The following is a 15,710-nucleotide window of genomic DNA, read 5'->3' on the forward strand; positions in this document are numbered from 1 at the left end:
TTGAATAAAATCTTTTCGGTATGGTTACCCTACATTGGCTCATACGAGGATTGGTGCATCTCTTCTCTAAGTGACGTTGCCTATAATAACGGCAAAGTTGAATACTCCACCAAACTAGATGAATTCTTCTCCTGGAATCCAGTAAGACTATAAAACCAAGAAACCAAAATAAATATATACTACTAGCAAATGTACTCGGCGTTGCCCGGTATTAAACGTAACATTAAATTCCTTAGAAAAAATGGAGCAGGAAAAAAAAAACAAAAAACAGAAAGAAACTGAGACATGTGCTTGTGAGTATTGTTTTTTTTTTTTTTCTAAACAGTTCATTTCTTGTGAGTAAAAAAAAAAAAAATACTGGAGCTGAGAGAAAAACCTAAAAGACAGTGAACCAATAACGATAACTATTTAGCCAGCTTGCCACATTGTTTAAAAAGTGTTTTCAAACCTACTTATTCCTAACATAAGGAAGCTGTCATGTGAATGATTCGCGCATGCACAGTCGTGAAACAGTTGACAAACACTTAAAAATCTGATGATCCCCAAATACTACTTATTCAATTTTGACCCCTTAGCAGCCCTTTTTACCAGATGAAAATCTATTAAAAAGTCTTCCACATGTCTGGATACTCTATATACCAAATTTCAAGTCTTAAAAAAAAAAAAAAAAATTCGTTGAATATATAGGTTGAGAGTAGTCCTCACACATTCTCACTTTTATAGATAAACTAGCAGTACTACCCGGTCTTGCTTTGATGCCGTTTTTATGCTTATTTTGATCTTTATCTTTGGTAATTCCAATATTTTTTTTATTTTCTTTTGTAATCTTAAAATTTATTTAGTAAATTTCGGTTATATTGACACCTTATTGATCAACGTAGCCCCACACAGTGGATGCAACGTGCCAGCAACAATCTTATTTCTCTGATTTGTCCTCTTAGCAACTATTCTTCTAGCTCAAAACCAACTACTTTGGCAAAGTTTTGGGGGCCATAATTTCTTGAACCGCATGCGAAAGAAACCACAGGATCAACATTGACTATCTATTCGTTGTAAGAATTTATGTGGTTGCGCTGTATAGTGCTACAAGTAGTCAATTGTGGTGAAAAAATCCTTATCTTATGTTGCCGGGCATACTACTTGTGCTTGGTGGTTGGGGCCTATGTTTTGTTAAACCGACTGAATCACATTTTTACTAAATATGTGTGTAGACTGTTTTGTAATTTCTTCAGGATCAGTTGCTTATTCAATGGACGTTCAAAAACAGAAACATAATTTATTTTTGCACTGCGAAAAAAACACGTAAATTTTCAAGTCTTATAAAATTCTTTGCACTTAATAAATAAAATAAAAGAATGAAGAAATTTACACGCGGAGTTTGAACCACGTCATGCAAAAAAAAAAAAAAAAAAAAAAAAAAAAAAAAAAACACGCTATCAACTTACCTACAGTAGAATTTTCACGGCCCGTTGTTCTATCATTGTTGCTAAGCGAAGACATGGAAAAAAATGGTTTTACTAATGATAGATGAATTAAAATAACGGTTTTTGATTATCGATTATCATCAAAAGACAAAACTTAACTAAGATCACTCCCAGACTTATACACTAAAGTTCTGTAAATTTTAAAGAAAATCTGTTCAGCCGTTTCGGGGTCTATAAGGAACGAACTCGCACATACACACAGAGACAAAGTTGCATTTATATACTTGTAGAGATATAGATAAGATATTTAACTGGTCAATTGGTGAGAGGAAAGGTAATGTTCCTAACTTTTTTAGTAACTCAACGTTTGAGAGAAAGGAGAAATGTAATGGAATAAGCGAATATCTATCTCGTAAGGAGATAAAGTGCTACTCCTAGAAAAAGGGGGTCCTTGATTTTTGAGAACTTACTGAAGTAAAATGAAACATCCTGAATCACAAAGATTCATAAAAAAAAAATGCATTGCTTCATTTTCACCGTTGCATACGCACAATAATATCGCAAAGAAAGAATGTAGGTAAAAATGCGTACTTTTGTGTTTGACGGCCCTTAAAAAGCAATTGCTACTACCGACTGTAAGAAAGGATGAATAAGTGTGTGTTTAGGTGCGCGGAGGGTGGGGCGTCTGGGGCGAGTGTATGAAGAGGGGTTAGTGCGGGGGTGGAGCACGTGTGAACGTCAAGAGGTGGGCATTCAGGGTTGTTCAGTTTTGAGAGGTAAGATGTCGAACTATAAGGATCCTCTACCTTGTGGTCTCCTCTTTTGATTTTCAATGCCCCCCCCCTCGCCGCCATTTTATCTTTCAAATATTCCGAGATGCAAGAAATCAGGTGAGTTTATCAATTTTTTTTTTTTTTGGGGGGGGGGGCTTTATTATCCATTTTATGTTTGGTCATACAATTTTATGCAGTTTAAAAAAAAATGCCTTTTGGTTATGAGTAAACTGTAGTATCTGTTCTAATATTACACTTCATCTTTTCTGCCCTCGGTTTATAAAATAAAAATGATTGAAGACTGAAACAATTTTTATTTTCGTTCCAATCTTTACTACTTTTTGGGGAACTGGATTTTCCCCATATTAAAAACATTTACTTTGCTTCAGACTCCAGGACGCGTATACGTAACTGCCAATTTCAATCTGTCTTCTTCTTCTTCTTCTTCTTCTTCTTCTTCTTCTTCTTCTTCTTCTTCTTCTTCTTCCCCTCTCTCTCATGATAAAACTCTCCGACAATATCTTTATCATCACTGTGCTTGTTTCTTGCTAATACATAACTTTAATAAATAGGCATTTTATTATTTTCAATTTTATTTATCAAACAAATATTTATTGAAATCTAATATATAAAATGCTATATGTCTGTCTGTCTGTCTCCATATTTTCAAACTCTTTTTTCTCCGAAACTAAAAGTCGCAGAGCGGAGCGGCGCTAGAGGCCTCAAATGATTGATTTTTTTACGGACCGTTATTTTATGGACCTTTAGCCGGTTAAAAGTTTTTAAGAGGCCAAAAATGTGTCCAAATACATTTTGTACATTCATCTTAGTTTATTTTCAGTTTTTAATCAGTTCATATGCGTGTCACGTTGATACAATGGTAACGTCACCAACTTTGAATGCTACAGTTTCGGTTTCGATTCTAGTCGATGGCGCCCAAATACTTTCTTTTCTTGCTTTTGAACTCACAACTATAATAATACATCCGAAATCTGGACAAATTAAAATATCATATTTAAGCGTATTTTACGCCCAGGCATTATGCTCATCTTCTTGTCTCACATCTTTCCATCAACTATTTCTCTGGGAATCCTTCTTGGGATAGGGATGCTGAGTCTCTTAACTGTGTCCTCAGTCAGTGCCGTATCTAGAGTAAACATCACCCGGGGCGTCTGCTCAAATGTCACCCTTTCTTTGTTGTCACCCGGACCGCTCCCCTTAGATACGACACACACACACACACACACACACACACACACACACACACACATATATATCCAGACAGTTGGCGAGATGGTTCACGGGTAAGAGTTTAGGCTCATTGCCGTTAGGTCCCGATTTCGAATCTCGCTAGATACAGCCACTCTGATGAGTCGTAGACGACGAAACACGTGTCAGCGCATAATTACATTTTAAAAATAATATATATAAAGTCAAAGTGTCTCTCTGTGTGTCTGTGTGTCTGTGTACATTTCGCTACGCAATAACTCTGTCAATTTTTAGTCTACAGACTCGAAATTTGATATACAGGTTATTGAGATTTGGGAAAATCGATGTGATCGGTTTTTGGCCAGAAATTTGGCGATTAAGTTCAACGATTTGACCTTTGAGAACTCTACCAAACTCCTCCGACAATTTTGGGTCTACGCACTTGAAATTTTAGATATAGGTTCCTTGGACATGGATCTAAGTTAATTACTTGATTTGAGCCCAAAACAATAAATTTTAAGGGGTCATAATAGGGGTCAAAGTTTTAAAAAAATTAACCGCTTTTTTTTTTTTTTTTTTGCTCAAAATACACATCCAAACACCCGGGCAACGCCGGGCTGAAATGCTGGTATATATATATATATATATATATATATATATATATATATATATATATATCCTTTTTTCCAATTATTTTTAACAGTTAAAAGAATAATGAAACGAGTGTCATCAAATGATTTCAAATATTAAAACTATAAATAAATAAATACAGGGTTTAAAGTTTTCAATAAACATCGGCAAAAATATTCTTCAATTATCAATTTTAAAAAAAATGTAAAATATTTTCGAAAAGATTAAAAACATAAAAACTTTACATATGATAAATAAATGCTATTTTTCAGACTATTTTCGCACCTTAGCCTGGTTGAAAAATTTTGTTGGGAGAGACATTGTATCACCCCTCTTTTGCTGTCACCCGTGGCGGACCCCCCCCCCCCTTCCGCTCTAGCTACGCCACTGTCCTGAGTAATTACTGCCTTCCATAGTTGTTGTCGTCTCACCACATTTTGGCCACCTTCTATCTGAAGATAGCGGTTTCAATCCTAGCCAAAGGCGGCCAGAAGCTTAGTTGGTGAAAACGTGGTGAGACGACAACTATGGAAGGCAGTAATTACTGAAGATACAGTTAAGACTCAGCATTCCTATCCCGTCACGGTTTACCACCTGACGAAAGCTAGAGAAATAATTGTCCAAAACGTCAAACAACTAGATGAGGATAAGTCCGCAAATAAATATATGACTATATTTTCATCTTCTTCTTCCTTTCTAAGCCCTCCATCCGGCAATACCCCCCCCCCCCTGTGATCCTAGCTAAAAGCCTGTATGGTGCTTATTCAGATTGGCACTCATGGCGGCAATTAAAAATAAAGAAAATACAGAAAAATCTGTATGATGTACGTGCCCGTTACAAAACGAAGATGAAATATTCCAAAAATCATATAATTTGATTGAGTAAAATTAAATCTCTTTGCCCCAAACAAAATAATAATAAAACAAAGAATGAAGCAAAACGACACCTCCTTCTGATTTAAAATGCACTGCATTTATTTTTTAGCAAAAACAACAAGATGAATAAACAAAGGTCCGATCGATGTAAGTTCTTTCGAAGTCATTATGATTAAAATGTTAGATGAAAGTCCTTCGTGGAATCAAGGAGTTTAGAAGGTTAAAGTCCTGTGTGAAAATATAATATAAGATTATTTTAAAGTTTGTGTTTTATCTGGCGAAGTTCGCCTTACTTAAAAGTCCCACGAGGAAAGTAATTCGTGAGGAAAGTAATTCGTTGTTATTAATTTAGAAAATGTACAGAATGGATGCGTGTGTGCATAATTGTGATTTTTGAGTGTTCGTGTGACGTGTGTAATCAAGGTGTTGACGGCTTTGGCAGCGATGATGCTATGAAGACGAAAGGCATGTTCTCGTGTGTTGTCGAAGCGAGAAGAAAGGAAGAAGACTGAAGTGACTGAATGAACGAAATGAATTCCTACTAGAAGAATGTTTGATTCGTTTTTATACATTTTGGGCTCCAAAACAAGATTGCTACTGCTGATATTTTGGTTTTTGGAAAAGCGTTAAACGGACAATCTTCTGAATTTTTCTCATTGGTCGCTTGTGTCAAGTGATATTGTCGCCAACTACGTCCGCCAGAAATATGTTCATTTTACTTTTGTTGCTGTGAGAAAAGTGTGTGGGCATATTTGGAATTGTGCCGTTGCTGGAAGTACTTATTTTTTGCGTAAAATACGTAGGGAAATCAAAATGAATAAAGGTTTGTTTATTTGCGTGCGAGCGTGTGTGTGTGTGTGTGTGTGAGTGACTGCACATAAGGTTGAAGGTTCATATTTTTACTACAAACAATAACTATAATTTATTTTATTATTTGAACTATTTAATTATTTGGACATCTTCTAGTTGTTGTCTTCATGTCGTTTCGGCTAATTATTCCTCTGGCCTTTGTCAGGTTAACCACGAATTACTCGTCTCCAAAATAATTCCAAATTAATTCAGTAATATAACAATTGGTATGAACCCGACAATTGGAAGAACAAAAAAATATATATATAAATGTGGATTTATAAGACCAAAAAAATTCTGGGGCCCGTGGCGCAGGGGATAGAGATGCAGAATATTTACGATTCCAAGCGTAGTGGTTTCAATCCCAACCAATCTCGGTCACAGGATTAGTTGGCCAAACCATGGTGAGATAACAACAACTAATGAAAGCAATAATTGCTGTGAATGTAGTTGGGGCATTCGACATTCCTATCTTGTCGTGATTAACCTGACGAAGGCCAGAGGAATAATTGGCCGAAACGTCATAAAACAACTAGAAGATGGGAATAATAGTCCAAATAATTAAATAAAATAAATTATATAATTTACTCGTTTCCAAAATAATTCCAAATTAATTCTTCAGGTAAGATCCTAACTTACCCTATATGTGCTTCCGAGTTGCACTTGCTCAAACTACTGCATTTATATTTGCTCTTTATCAACCCCACAACAGCGGAGTTACTATCTTTAAACACATATCTGAGAAAATTGACTACGTCCTATCTGCTTATCCTTCAGTTAATATTCATGTCTGGGGAGGTTCTGTCATGATTTCTTCATTGCTTATGACCTCACTCAGATTTTTCACAAACCTGCCCGTGTGCCCGATACTGACGGCCAGTATGCAAGTCTCTTAGACCTTTTTCTCACAACTTGCCCCGAACTGTGTTCAGCTTCCATTCTGTCTCCACTTGGATCTTCCGACCACTCTGTTGTATCAGTTAAGATAAAAATGAAATGTAATAAGTCCTCAGACGTACCTCTCCATTGTACAGTATATCGATACTCTATGGCTGACTGGGATAGTTTTTATACATTTATATCAGATTTACCTCTGCGTTCCATGTTTAAAAAGGATGTGTCGTCTTTAGTATCAGACCTGACAGAATGGTTAATTGTAGATATACACCGTTTCATACCCTCGAAAAAATTCCAGCACAAACCTAACAGCCAGCCATGGTTCTCTCCAGAATGTGCTGCTGCCATTGCACACAGAAATCACTTTTTCCATTGCTTCCAATGTAATAGATGTACTAAGACTAAAGCCGCTTTCAGGACTGCCAGCAACCACTGTAAAATGTAATAAAGAACGCAAGAGAGTTGTATGCTTAGTCCGTCAAGTTCAAAGTAGCTGAGCAACGGCTTGGTTCCCATCAGTTTTGGCAAATAGCAAACAGAATCCTGAACAGAAGCGTGTGTTCTATCCCAACTATCATAAATGACCTGAGGTAATCTCGTCAGCATCAGACAAAGCCAAACTCTTTGCCAAGAAATTTGTAGCTAATTCTACCCTTTGCGACCAAGACTGCCAACCTCCAATATTTCTTCCTTTATCAGAAAACCCGCTATGTGATATACAAATATCTGTACATGATGTTGCCAAGCTAATCAAAAACCTTAATTCCAGTAAAGCAACTGGCCCTGCCGGTATTCCAATTATAGTACTCAAAAAACTTCAACCAGAACTAGCGCCCATCCTTACAAAACTGTTTAAATATTGTCTTAAGGAGAATTCCTTCCCATCACCCTGGAAAATCTCATCGGTATGCCCTGTATTTAAGAATTCAGGTGATCGCTCATCTCCCTCTGAGTACAGGCCAATAAGTCTCCTGTGCGTCATGTGTAAGTTGCTGGAACCTGTTAAATAGAGGAGTAATCAACCATCTCATCAAAAATAACCTTAGTGACAGGCAATATGGTTTCCGTTCTGCTAGATCTACAGCAGATGTGCTTACAGTTATCTCATAGGATTAACGAATCTCTCGACGGAGGCTACCTTTCTAGGGTAATTGCTTTTGACATATCAAAGGCCTTTGATAGGGTATGGCATAAAGGTTTACTTCACAAGATCTCCAGCTATTGTATAGCTGGAAATGTCTTCTCAGTTATTAAATCATTTCTCTCTGATAGGTTCATAAGAGTAGTGGTTGATGGGCAGAAATCAGAAGCTCTCAGTATTAATGCTGGAGTCCCTCAGGGGTCCATCCTGGGCCCAACTCTTTTCCATATCTACATTAATGATCTTCCAAATCATTACATTACATCATCCATAGACATTTATGCTGATGACACTACTATCTATCGTAGCACATCAAAGACCGTAAACAACCAACTCCTCTCCTATTCTCACTCCTCTGATCTTGAGCAAGTGGTACAATGGCATCAATTGAAATGAATGGCTCTCATCTTGGGGAGGCCTCATGTTTTGACAAGCTTCTGGGCTTGACCTTTCCTCCTGAGCTAAAACGGAACACATACAAGCCGCTGGAAAAATGGCGGGATCCTTCTATCGATCCAGTAGATATCTCACTGCTGATGCAATTCTCTATCTATATAGGAGCCAGGTACGTCCAAGGATGGAGTACTGTTGCCATATTTGGGCAGGAGCTGCTAGAAAGGACTCATCCTGCCTTGATAGAGTTCAAAATAGACTTCATAGCCTCGTAGGGGATGTCCTTTTCTCTTCCCTGCAACCTGTTTCTCACAGAGGAGATGTTGCAAGTTTGTCTCTGCTTTATCGTTATTTTCATGGCAAGTGCTCGGCTGAGCTCCAATCTATGGTCCCCCCTCGCCAAACTTTCACAAGAAACACCTGTCTAGCAGAAAACACTATCAATAATTTACCCCACTCTTTATCTGTGTCTAAACCTAAACATAGATTCCATGAGCAAAGCTTCTTTCTTAGAACTGCACGCTTATGGAATTGTCTTCCGTTTTCCTGCTTTCCAGCTGACTACAATATGGTTGTCTTCAAGTCTAACGTAAACAAGTTTTTGATGAGCCGTTCTATATAAGTTAACAAATTTACCGAATTTCCATTACTAACAATTACTATATTGTCCAATTTCTACTGTACACTCTTTAACCCTTATCCTCTAGTGGTCTCTTGGCCTGAATAAGTGGTGATGCCTATGTAAAAAAAAAAAAAAATTCAATAATAAACGATAACTAGTAACAACATAAATTAACGTGACATTTTTACTATCGCACTCTGTGTAGTTGACCCCCAAATAACTGGATTCTGATTTTTTTTTTGGGGGGGGGGCGATTACATGTAAACAGCCTGAAAAATATCCGCAAAATATATGAATATAAAATAAAAATATTTTAGCTTTTAGGACGAGGGATCACTTTCCTATATAAATTTTACGTAAAATGAGCGCGCGCTTTGAAGACATTTGAGTTGGTGGTAATGTGAAAACATGAAATCATTCTTTTCAATAAATTAGGAAAACTTCTTTCCGACAAACAGTATGGATTTAGGCAAGCTCATTCTACTGTAGATATCCTAACTGTAATCTCCGAATGTATATGTTATGCACTGGACAAGGTAGGGGAGGCAGCAGCCCTAGCCTTTGACAGGGTCTAGCACGATGGTCTAATGAAAATTAAATCATATGGTATTATTGGACGAATACTTAACATAATCAATTCCTCCTAATATATAAAGGGCAAAATGTGTGTGTCTATGTATGTTTGGCAAAAACTTTCAACACACGCGATGGATCCTGGCGAGATTGGTATCGTTTTGAAGCTCAACATCTCGGACGACAAATATCTAAAACTTGACCTAAAACATTAATTCCTTCACCCTCAACTGGGCAATTTTCTACAAGGAGGGGTCGTTTTTTTTCGTCGACATTTTTACAAGATCGTCTTCTTTCGATTGACTAGCTTTAATTTCGACGCTCGCGACTTCCGGTTTCACCAACTAATACGTTACGCTGTTTTTTTTTTTTTTCACTGTCGTTTCCTTCTTCGCATTACAAGTTCAAGCATGCCTACTACCACTTTTTTTTTTTAAACACCTCTCTTCACTCGGGTTGCCTACTGTTAAAAATTGCGCCCGACTCTCTGATGAACACTGTAAGTTTGGGGAAAAAAGTTAAAAATAATAAAAAAAAGAAGCTATACAAAATACTGTTAAAAACCCACCGAATATATATCGGCCTATGTCACGGTAACATATTTTGAGCGAGTTTCTAACAGTATTTTGTATAGTTTTTTTTATTTATAACTCCTTTTCCCAAACTTACCGTGTCAAAGAGAGAGTCGGGCGCCATTTTAAATTTTCCAATACATCGATAAACACTGTTTTTCGAGCTGAAAAAACATATTACATTAACTAAAACTTAAAAAAATATCCAGTTAGGTAGAAAAATAACTTATCTTGCCTTTGATAACATTTATTTGTTTGCTTTATATTTGTTTTTGACAACTTTTTCGACAAACTCAAATTTTCTTAACACTAACCCTAATTTACAACGTCGAAAGTAAACCATGAATATTTGATTGGTGACTAAATTTATTTTGAATATGAAGATTTGATTTACACCGAAAATACGGAATATGATTGTCCTCAAGTTTGTTTGTTTTGTTTTTTCCCCCCAGGGTGAGAAAATTGGACGGACAGTCGTCGTTACACACTGCCTTAGTTTCTAAACGACCCCCTTTTTTTTTTCATTAGCACAAATGAATGTAAAAAAAAAAAAAAAAATGAATTCTGCTTTATCCGTGAAGGGTTCTTTCTTTCTTTCTGTTTCTATTTTAAGATTCTTTTTTTATGCAGTTGAACAGAAAAGAAAAGTTATTTTTGTGGAGGTGTGAAATAGAATTGCGCGGTTTTTGAACAAATCGCCGTAAAGTTTTTTTTTTCTTTTCCCACCTTCTTGTTAAGGGACAAACTAAATGTGCGAACCTGCTAAATCAGTAAATCACCACGTATTTTTTTTTTTTTTTTTGGCAAGAGAAAGTTGTAGACCCTTTTCTTGTTAGCATATGAAAAAAGAAAAGAAACGACAAATTAACTTAAAGTAAACACTTTAGTATTTAAAATTTAGCATTATAATTATACAAGTTGTTCCTATGGACTTACCTCATCTTACGAGAACAAAGTTAGATACAAGGTCGGTTTTAATGTGGAGGAAAGTCCAGCCAGCTCTATCGAAAAGGGTCATACCAGACCTGTTATTCACGAATCAGGAAATGAAATAAGCAATAACCTTAGCTCCTTCTTTAAAAAGGAGGATGTAATACCTGGGAGCTTTGTCGGTAGTACCAAACAGATGCTACAATTTGATCTTAACCACAAGAGTCGGAGTCGTGATCTTCTCTATTGAGGGCAAAATTAGACAAATGGTCGGTTTTTAAAAGGGGGGGGATTTCCCCCCTTCCATACAAAAAGGAGCTCTCTCTGGATTAGGACAAAAATATACCTCGGTCTAGAAGGATCACTTCTCACTTGGCCAAGAATACAACAACATTTTGAACAAGGTGAAAATAAACGCCCTTCCTATTTATTTGCCTCCTCATGAGGACAAAGTTTAATCTGAGGAAATCCCCCCCCCCCCAAAAAAAGGAGGGGGCGTCCTGGATTGAGAACAATAATTAAAATTTTTCCCAGTCTAGGAGGATTTTTCCTGAAGACAAAACAAATTGCCAGCAAACAAAGTCGTAGTGTATATTTCAGAACACACGTGGGTATGAATGTGAGTTTTATTTATTTGTTTATTTTTTACTTTTTCGTTTGTTTGAAACCACCCAACCCAAGATAGGCGGAGGAATGTGTGACATCGAATACATTCTTATATACAAAGAAATCAAAATACGTTTGAAACCAACTTGGTATTACAACTCCAACAGTAAGAAAATTGTCTCGTAAAAAATCGTAGTAACAAGTGTCGCCCATTGAGAAAACGACGGGGACGAAACGGGAAATCTCGAAAAGCGAACGTTTTGGGGACATTAAAACCCCGCCGAGAGAGAGAGAGAGAGAGAGAAAAGGTAGTTGTTTTTATTTTATTGAATCAGAATACACAAAAAACAACTAAACTAAACTAAAATAATAAAATAACAACTTAAGAAAGTGATGGCCGGAATAATCACACATAAATAAACACACACGCACGCAAGCAACACCAAACGCATGCACAGGCAATGCATTAATGCAATAGTAGCACACGCACAAATGACCACGTGCACACACACATACACACACACACATCCTGAAATACTCACACACACAAAGGCTGTAACTCACTCACACGACACAAAATAAATAACACACATGCAACGCAGAGCCATACATAAGTAAACACTATACACACACGACGCTAGTAACACAAAACCCGTAACATAGCAAAACGATAACACACACACACACACACACACACACACACACACACACATTTAATTTTTTTTGCTGATTTTATGTAAACCGAAAAAGATTATATAAAAAAAAAATGGATTTATTTTTTAAATCTGCTGATCGATTGTTTTGGTACGAAATAACAACGAAGGATTCAGACTAAAATCTGAATGAATAAAAGAGAAAAAAAACGAAGAAGGCAAGAAATAAAATTAAATATTCAGCCGTTTTATTTTCTTGGCAAAAATGTCGATTATTAATAGCCGACCATTCGTTAAAATGAATGACGGTAGAAAGTAAAAAAAAAAAATAAAAATAAAAAAAAACGTTTCTCTCTCTCTCTCTCTCTCTCTCTCTCTCTCTCTCTCTCTCTCTCTCTCTCTCTCTCTCTCTCTCTCTCTCTCTCTCTAAAAAAATGTCGAGTTGCAACAACTCGAAATATTAAAACAACAAAAAAAGCAGAGCAAGTGCTTTTTTTTTTTCGCGTTTGAAGAAGAGGGGAAAAGCGACGCGAAAAAAGGGGGGGAAGGCATCTGTGGTCGGTGCACGTTAATTATAATTTCCCTCTTCCTCATCTTTCGATTTCTTCTTTCTCTTTCTCCATCTTCTTCGTCTTTTTTTTTCTTCTTTTTTTTTCGGTGTCTCTAACGAGAAGGCAAGAGAGCCATAGCAGAGTTCCGAGAGAAAGAGTGATAAAAAAAGAAAATGGTTAATTGGATACTCCGGCTGCAACAGCAGAGGAGGAGGTACGGCAACGATGGCGAGGCGGAAAAAAAGACAAAAATGATTCCTTGTCATAAAATGTCGAGGTGTTTCTGCGGCCGCTCTCGTCACGGTGATTAAAAAAAGAGTAAACCTGTTGATCTATATCAACACTTGTTGATTATAAACTCCCCCACCTCCCAAAAAACAAACAAAAAGAAAAAAACGGCAAACAAGAAATAAGAATTCATGCAATCCCCAACGTGTCAAAGAGGAGCGAATCACCAAAATCAACCCGAAGAAAAGGAGGAAGGGATAGAAGAAGGGGAGATTCTTCCATCGATTCGCTCTGAAATGGTGTGGATAGTTTCCGTCGGTACTCGACCAGAATTGGACTTCGTGCAAATAAACCCACAAATTCAACAGGTAGGCCTTTTTTTTTTTTTTTTTTTTTTTAATTACGAAATTTTAAAGAATCCGCAGACTACATCCTTTTCGGGTAGATGGGTTTTTATTACTTGTTGCATAGAGCGCCCTCGTCCGTGAAGGAGCGCCGACGAGACTATACGTTTATATATATTTTTTTAATTCCAAATTTTCGGGGAGCAAGATTTTGCCCAACCTGAAAAATGATGTTGTGTTTAACTTTGCTCTCGTGAGGAGGCAAATACATTATTTTACACAACAACAATAAAAAAATAAAATAAAATAAAATAATAATTGTTGCTATTACTATTATTATTCGTATACTTTTTGTCCCAGCCAAATTCATAGGAAATGAATGAATCGAATAACTTCATATTAAGAATTGTCATCAGTTATCATAAGTAGCCTCTCAAGTCATTCTCACACACATACACTGCAATAAAGTAATAAATTATACTAAAGCTGGGTAAATACTTTACAAAATATACACAGAAATATTCTTTCTTTATGGGATTAAGTTATATTTGAAAAAAAAAAATGTATTCTTCTAATGAAGCTGTTTGATGATTAACACTCTCTCATATATATATATATATATATATATATATATATATATATATATATATATATATATATATATATATATATATATGACTACTTACTACTTCATTTAATCACATAAATTAATATACGAAAGTATAATTTTATGCGTAAACTTTAAGTATTTACTTCAACAGTGCTCAATACATAGGTAGAGCTAGGTAGCGTGGATGAAACGCGGAATATTCTATGTAGCTTAATTGCCATATATATTTTTATAACTTATATATTTCTATCGTCATCACTCAGTATTGGTCGTTTCTACCATTCTTTATTATTTTAATGTTTCGGGGAATTTAGAGAAAGGGTGACTCTATCTCTCTCTCTCTCTCTCTCTCTCTCTCTCTCTCTCTCTCTCTCTCTCTCTCTCTATCTCTCTCTCTTTCTCTCTCTATCTCTCTCTCTTTCTAGCTTAGAGGTTAAGATCAAGTGTAGTATATAATTTTGAAAAATAAAATTTCCGACAAATTGTGGGTTATCTTTAAGTAGGACGGCCTCTAGAGTGAATGTGGTATTGTGGTGACAGGTGATTCTAGTTAAGAGTAGGATAGACATTTTTCTCACTGTAGATCAAGGATGACCAACAATCTCCTTTTCAATACACTTTTGTGTGGTTTTGTGCCTAATTAGTTTTAAATATAAAATTACAGAAATATTTTCTGCAAATGAAGATTTCAAATTGTCTATCTCGGTCGGAGTGGGCGAAATCCTTCCTGGATATGTCAGTTTTTATTTTAGCTCCATCCGGAATTATCCTTGATGGGGGAGTTGGAGAATTCTCTCATAAAAAAAAAACAACCTTTGGCCTCGTAGGGAGGAAAATAAGAAAATAAAAAATTTCAGCCTGGTTTCTTGATTTCTTTATTTTGTCATCTAATTTACGCGATGTGTTTGTGCACATAAACATACGTAAACAAGATAGCAAAATAATAAATAGTTTTATTATCCATATAATGATACTGAAGAGGCTTAAGAGGAATGTCCTAAAAGATATTACAGTCTATAAATTTGGTAAACGATTAGTTAAAAAAAGATAAACAGATCTTTAAAAATTCAAATAGAATTAGTTATAAGCGATAATATATATATATATATATATATAATATATATATATATATATATATATATATATATATATATATATATATATATATACTAGCAGGCCGCCCGGCGTTGCCCGGTCGTAAAATACGCATAAATATTATATTTTAATTCATGCAGATTTTTTTTTATTGTAGAGTCAATTCTCTATTGATTATTATCCAATACTAAATTTAAAAAATTTGAAAAATGTCTTGGGTACCATCCACTAGAATGGAAACCTCAGCGCTCCAACTTTAGTCGTTATTTATCTCTTCAGCGTCCTTGTTGGTCTGAGCTACTGAGATGGACACGAAAGGTTAAAAATTAACCGATTTCGAGCTATGGATGTTTAATTTTGTGCATGCGCAAAAGTAATAGCGGGAGAAATGTTTTATTCGACCTACTCTTCTAAGGTCAACTGCTTTTTTTCTTCTCAGATTTTATCCTTTAGCAGCTATTTTAGCCGATTAAGAAGCAACTCGAAAGTGTGCTACAATACATGTCCAAATACCCTATATATCAAATTTCAACTCCGTAAACCAAATATTCAGAGAGGAGTTTGGTAGAGATTTTTCGCACATACACTGACAATATATATATAAACAAAAGGTCTATATTCACAATTTCCAAATGTTGTCCATCTTACCGTTTATTTCTGTAAGCATGTTAAAATGGTCAATTCTTGGCAGCACCTGTTTCGTAGCACAGAATCATTCATGTAATTATGTCAAT

General features: G+C 35.8%; 1 protein-coding gene across 3 annotated transcripts in view; it reads left to right on the plus strand.

Moving 5' to 3' along the window:
• Positions 1-15,710, plus strand: part of LOC145248073 (uncharacterized) — a 430,627-nt gene that overhangs the window by 157,904 nt on the left and 257,013 nt on the right. Inside the window, exon 1 of one of the 3 annotated variants that reach the window (XM_080109846.1) lies at positions 12,386-13,295. The exons of 1 other annotated variant lie outside the window; for it this stretch is intronic. In XM_080109846.1, the coding sequence (XP_079965972.1) occupies positions 13,119-13,295 (177 nt within the window). In that variant the 5' untranslated portion in view covers positions 12,386-13,118. Of the gene's footprint in view, positions 1-12,385; positions 13,296-15,710 lie in introns of those variants that run through there. One more of the 3 variants, XM_080109849.1, reaches the window with a different exon arrangement.

The sequence above is a fragment of the Euprymna scolopes genome, chromosome 26, assembly GCF_053919585.1.
Source record: "Euprymna scolopes isolate OS-2025 chromosome 26, ASM5391958v1, whole genome shotgun sequence".
NCBI classification, from domain to species: Eukaryota; Metazoa; Mollusca; class Cephalopoda; order Sepiida; family Sepiolidae; genus Euprymna; species Euprymna scolopes.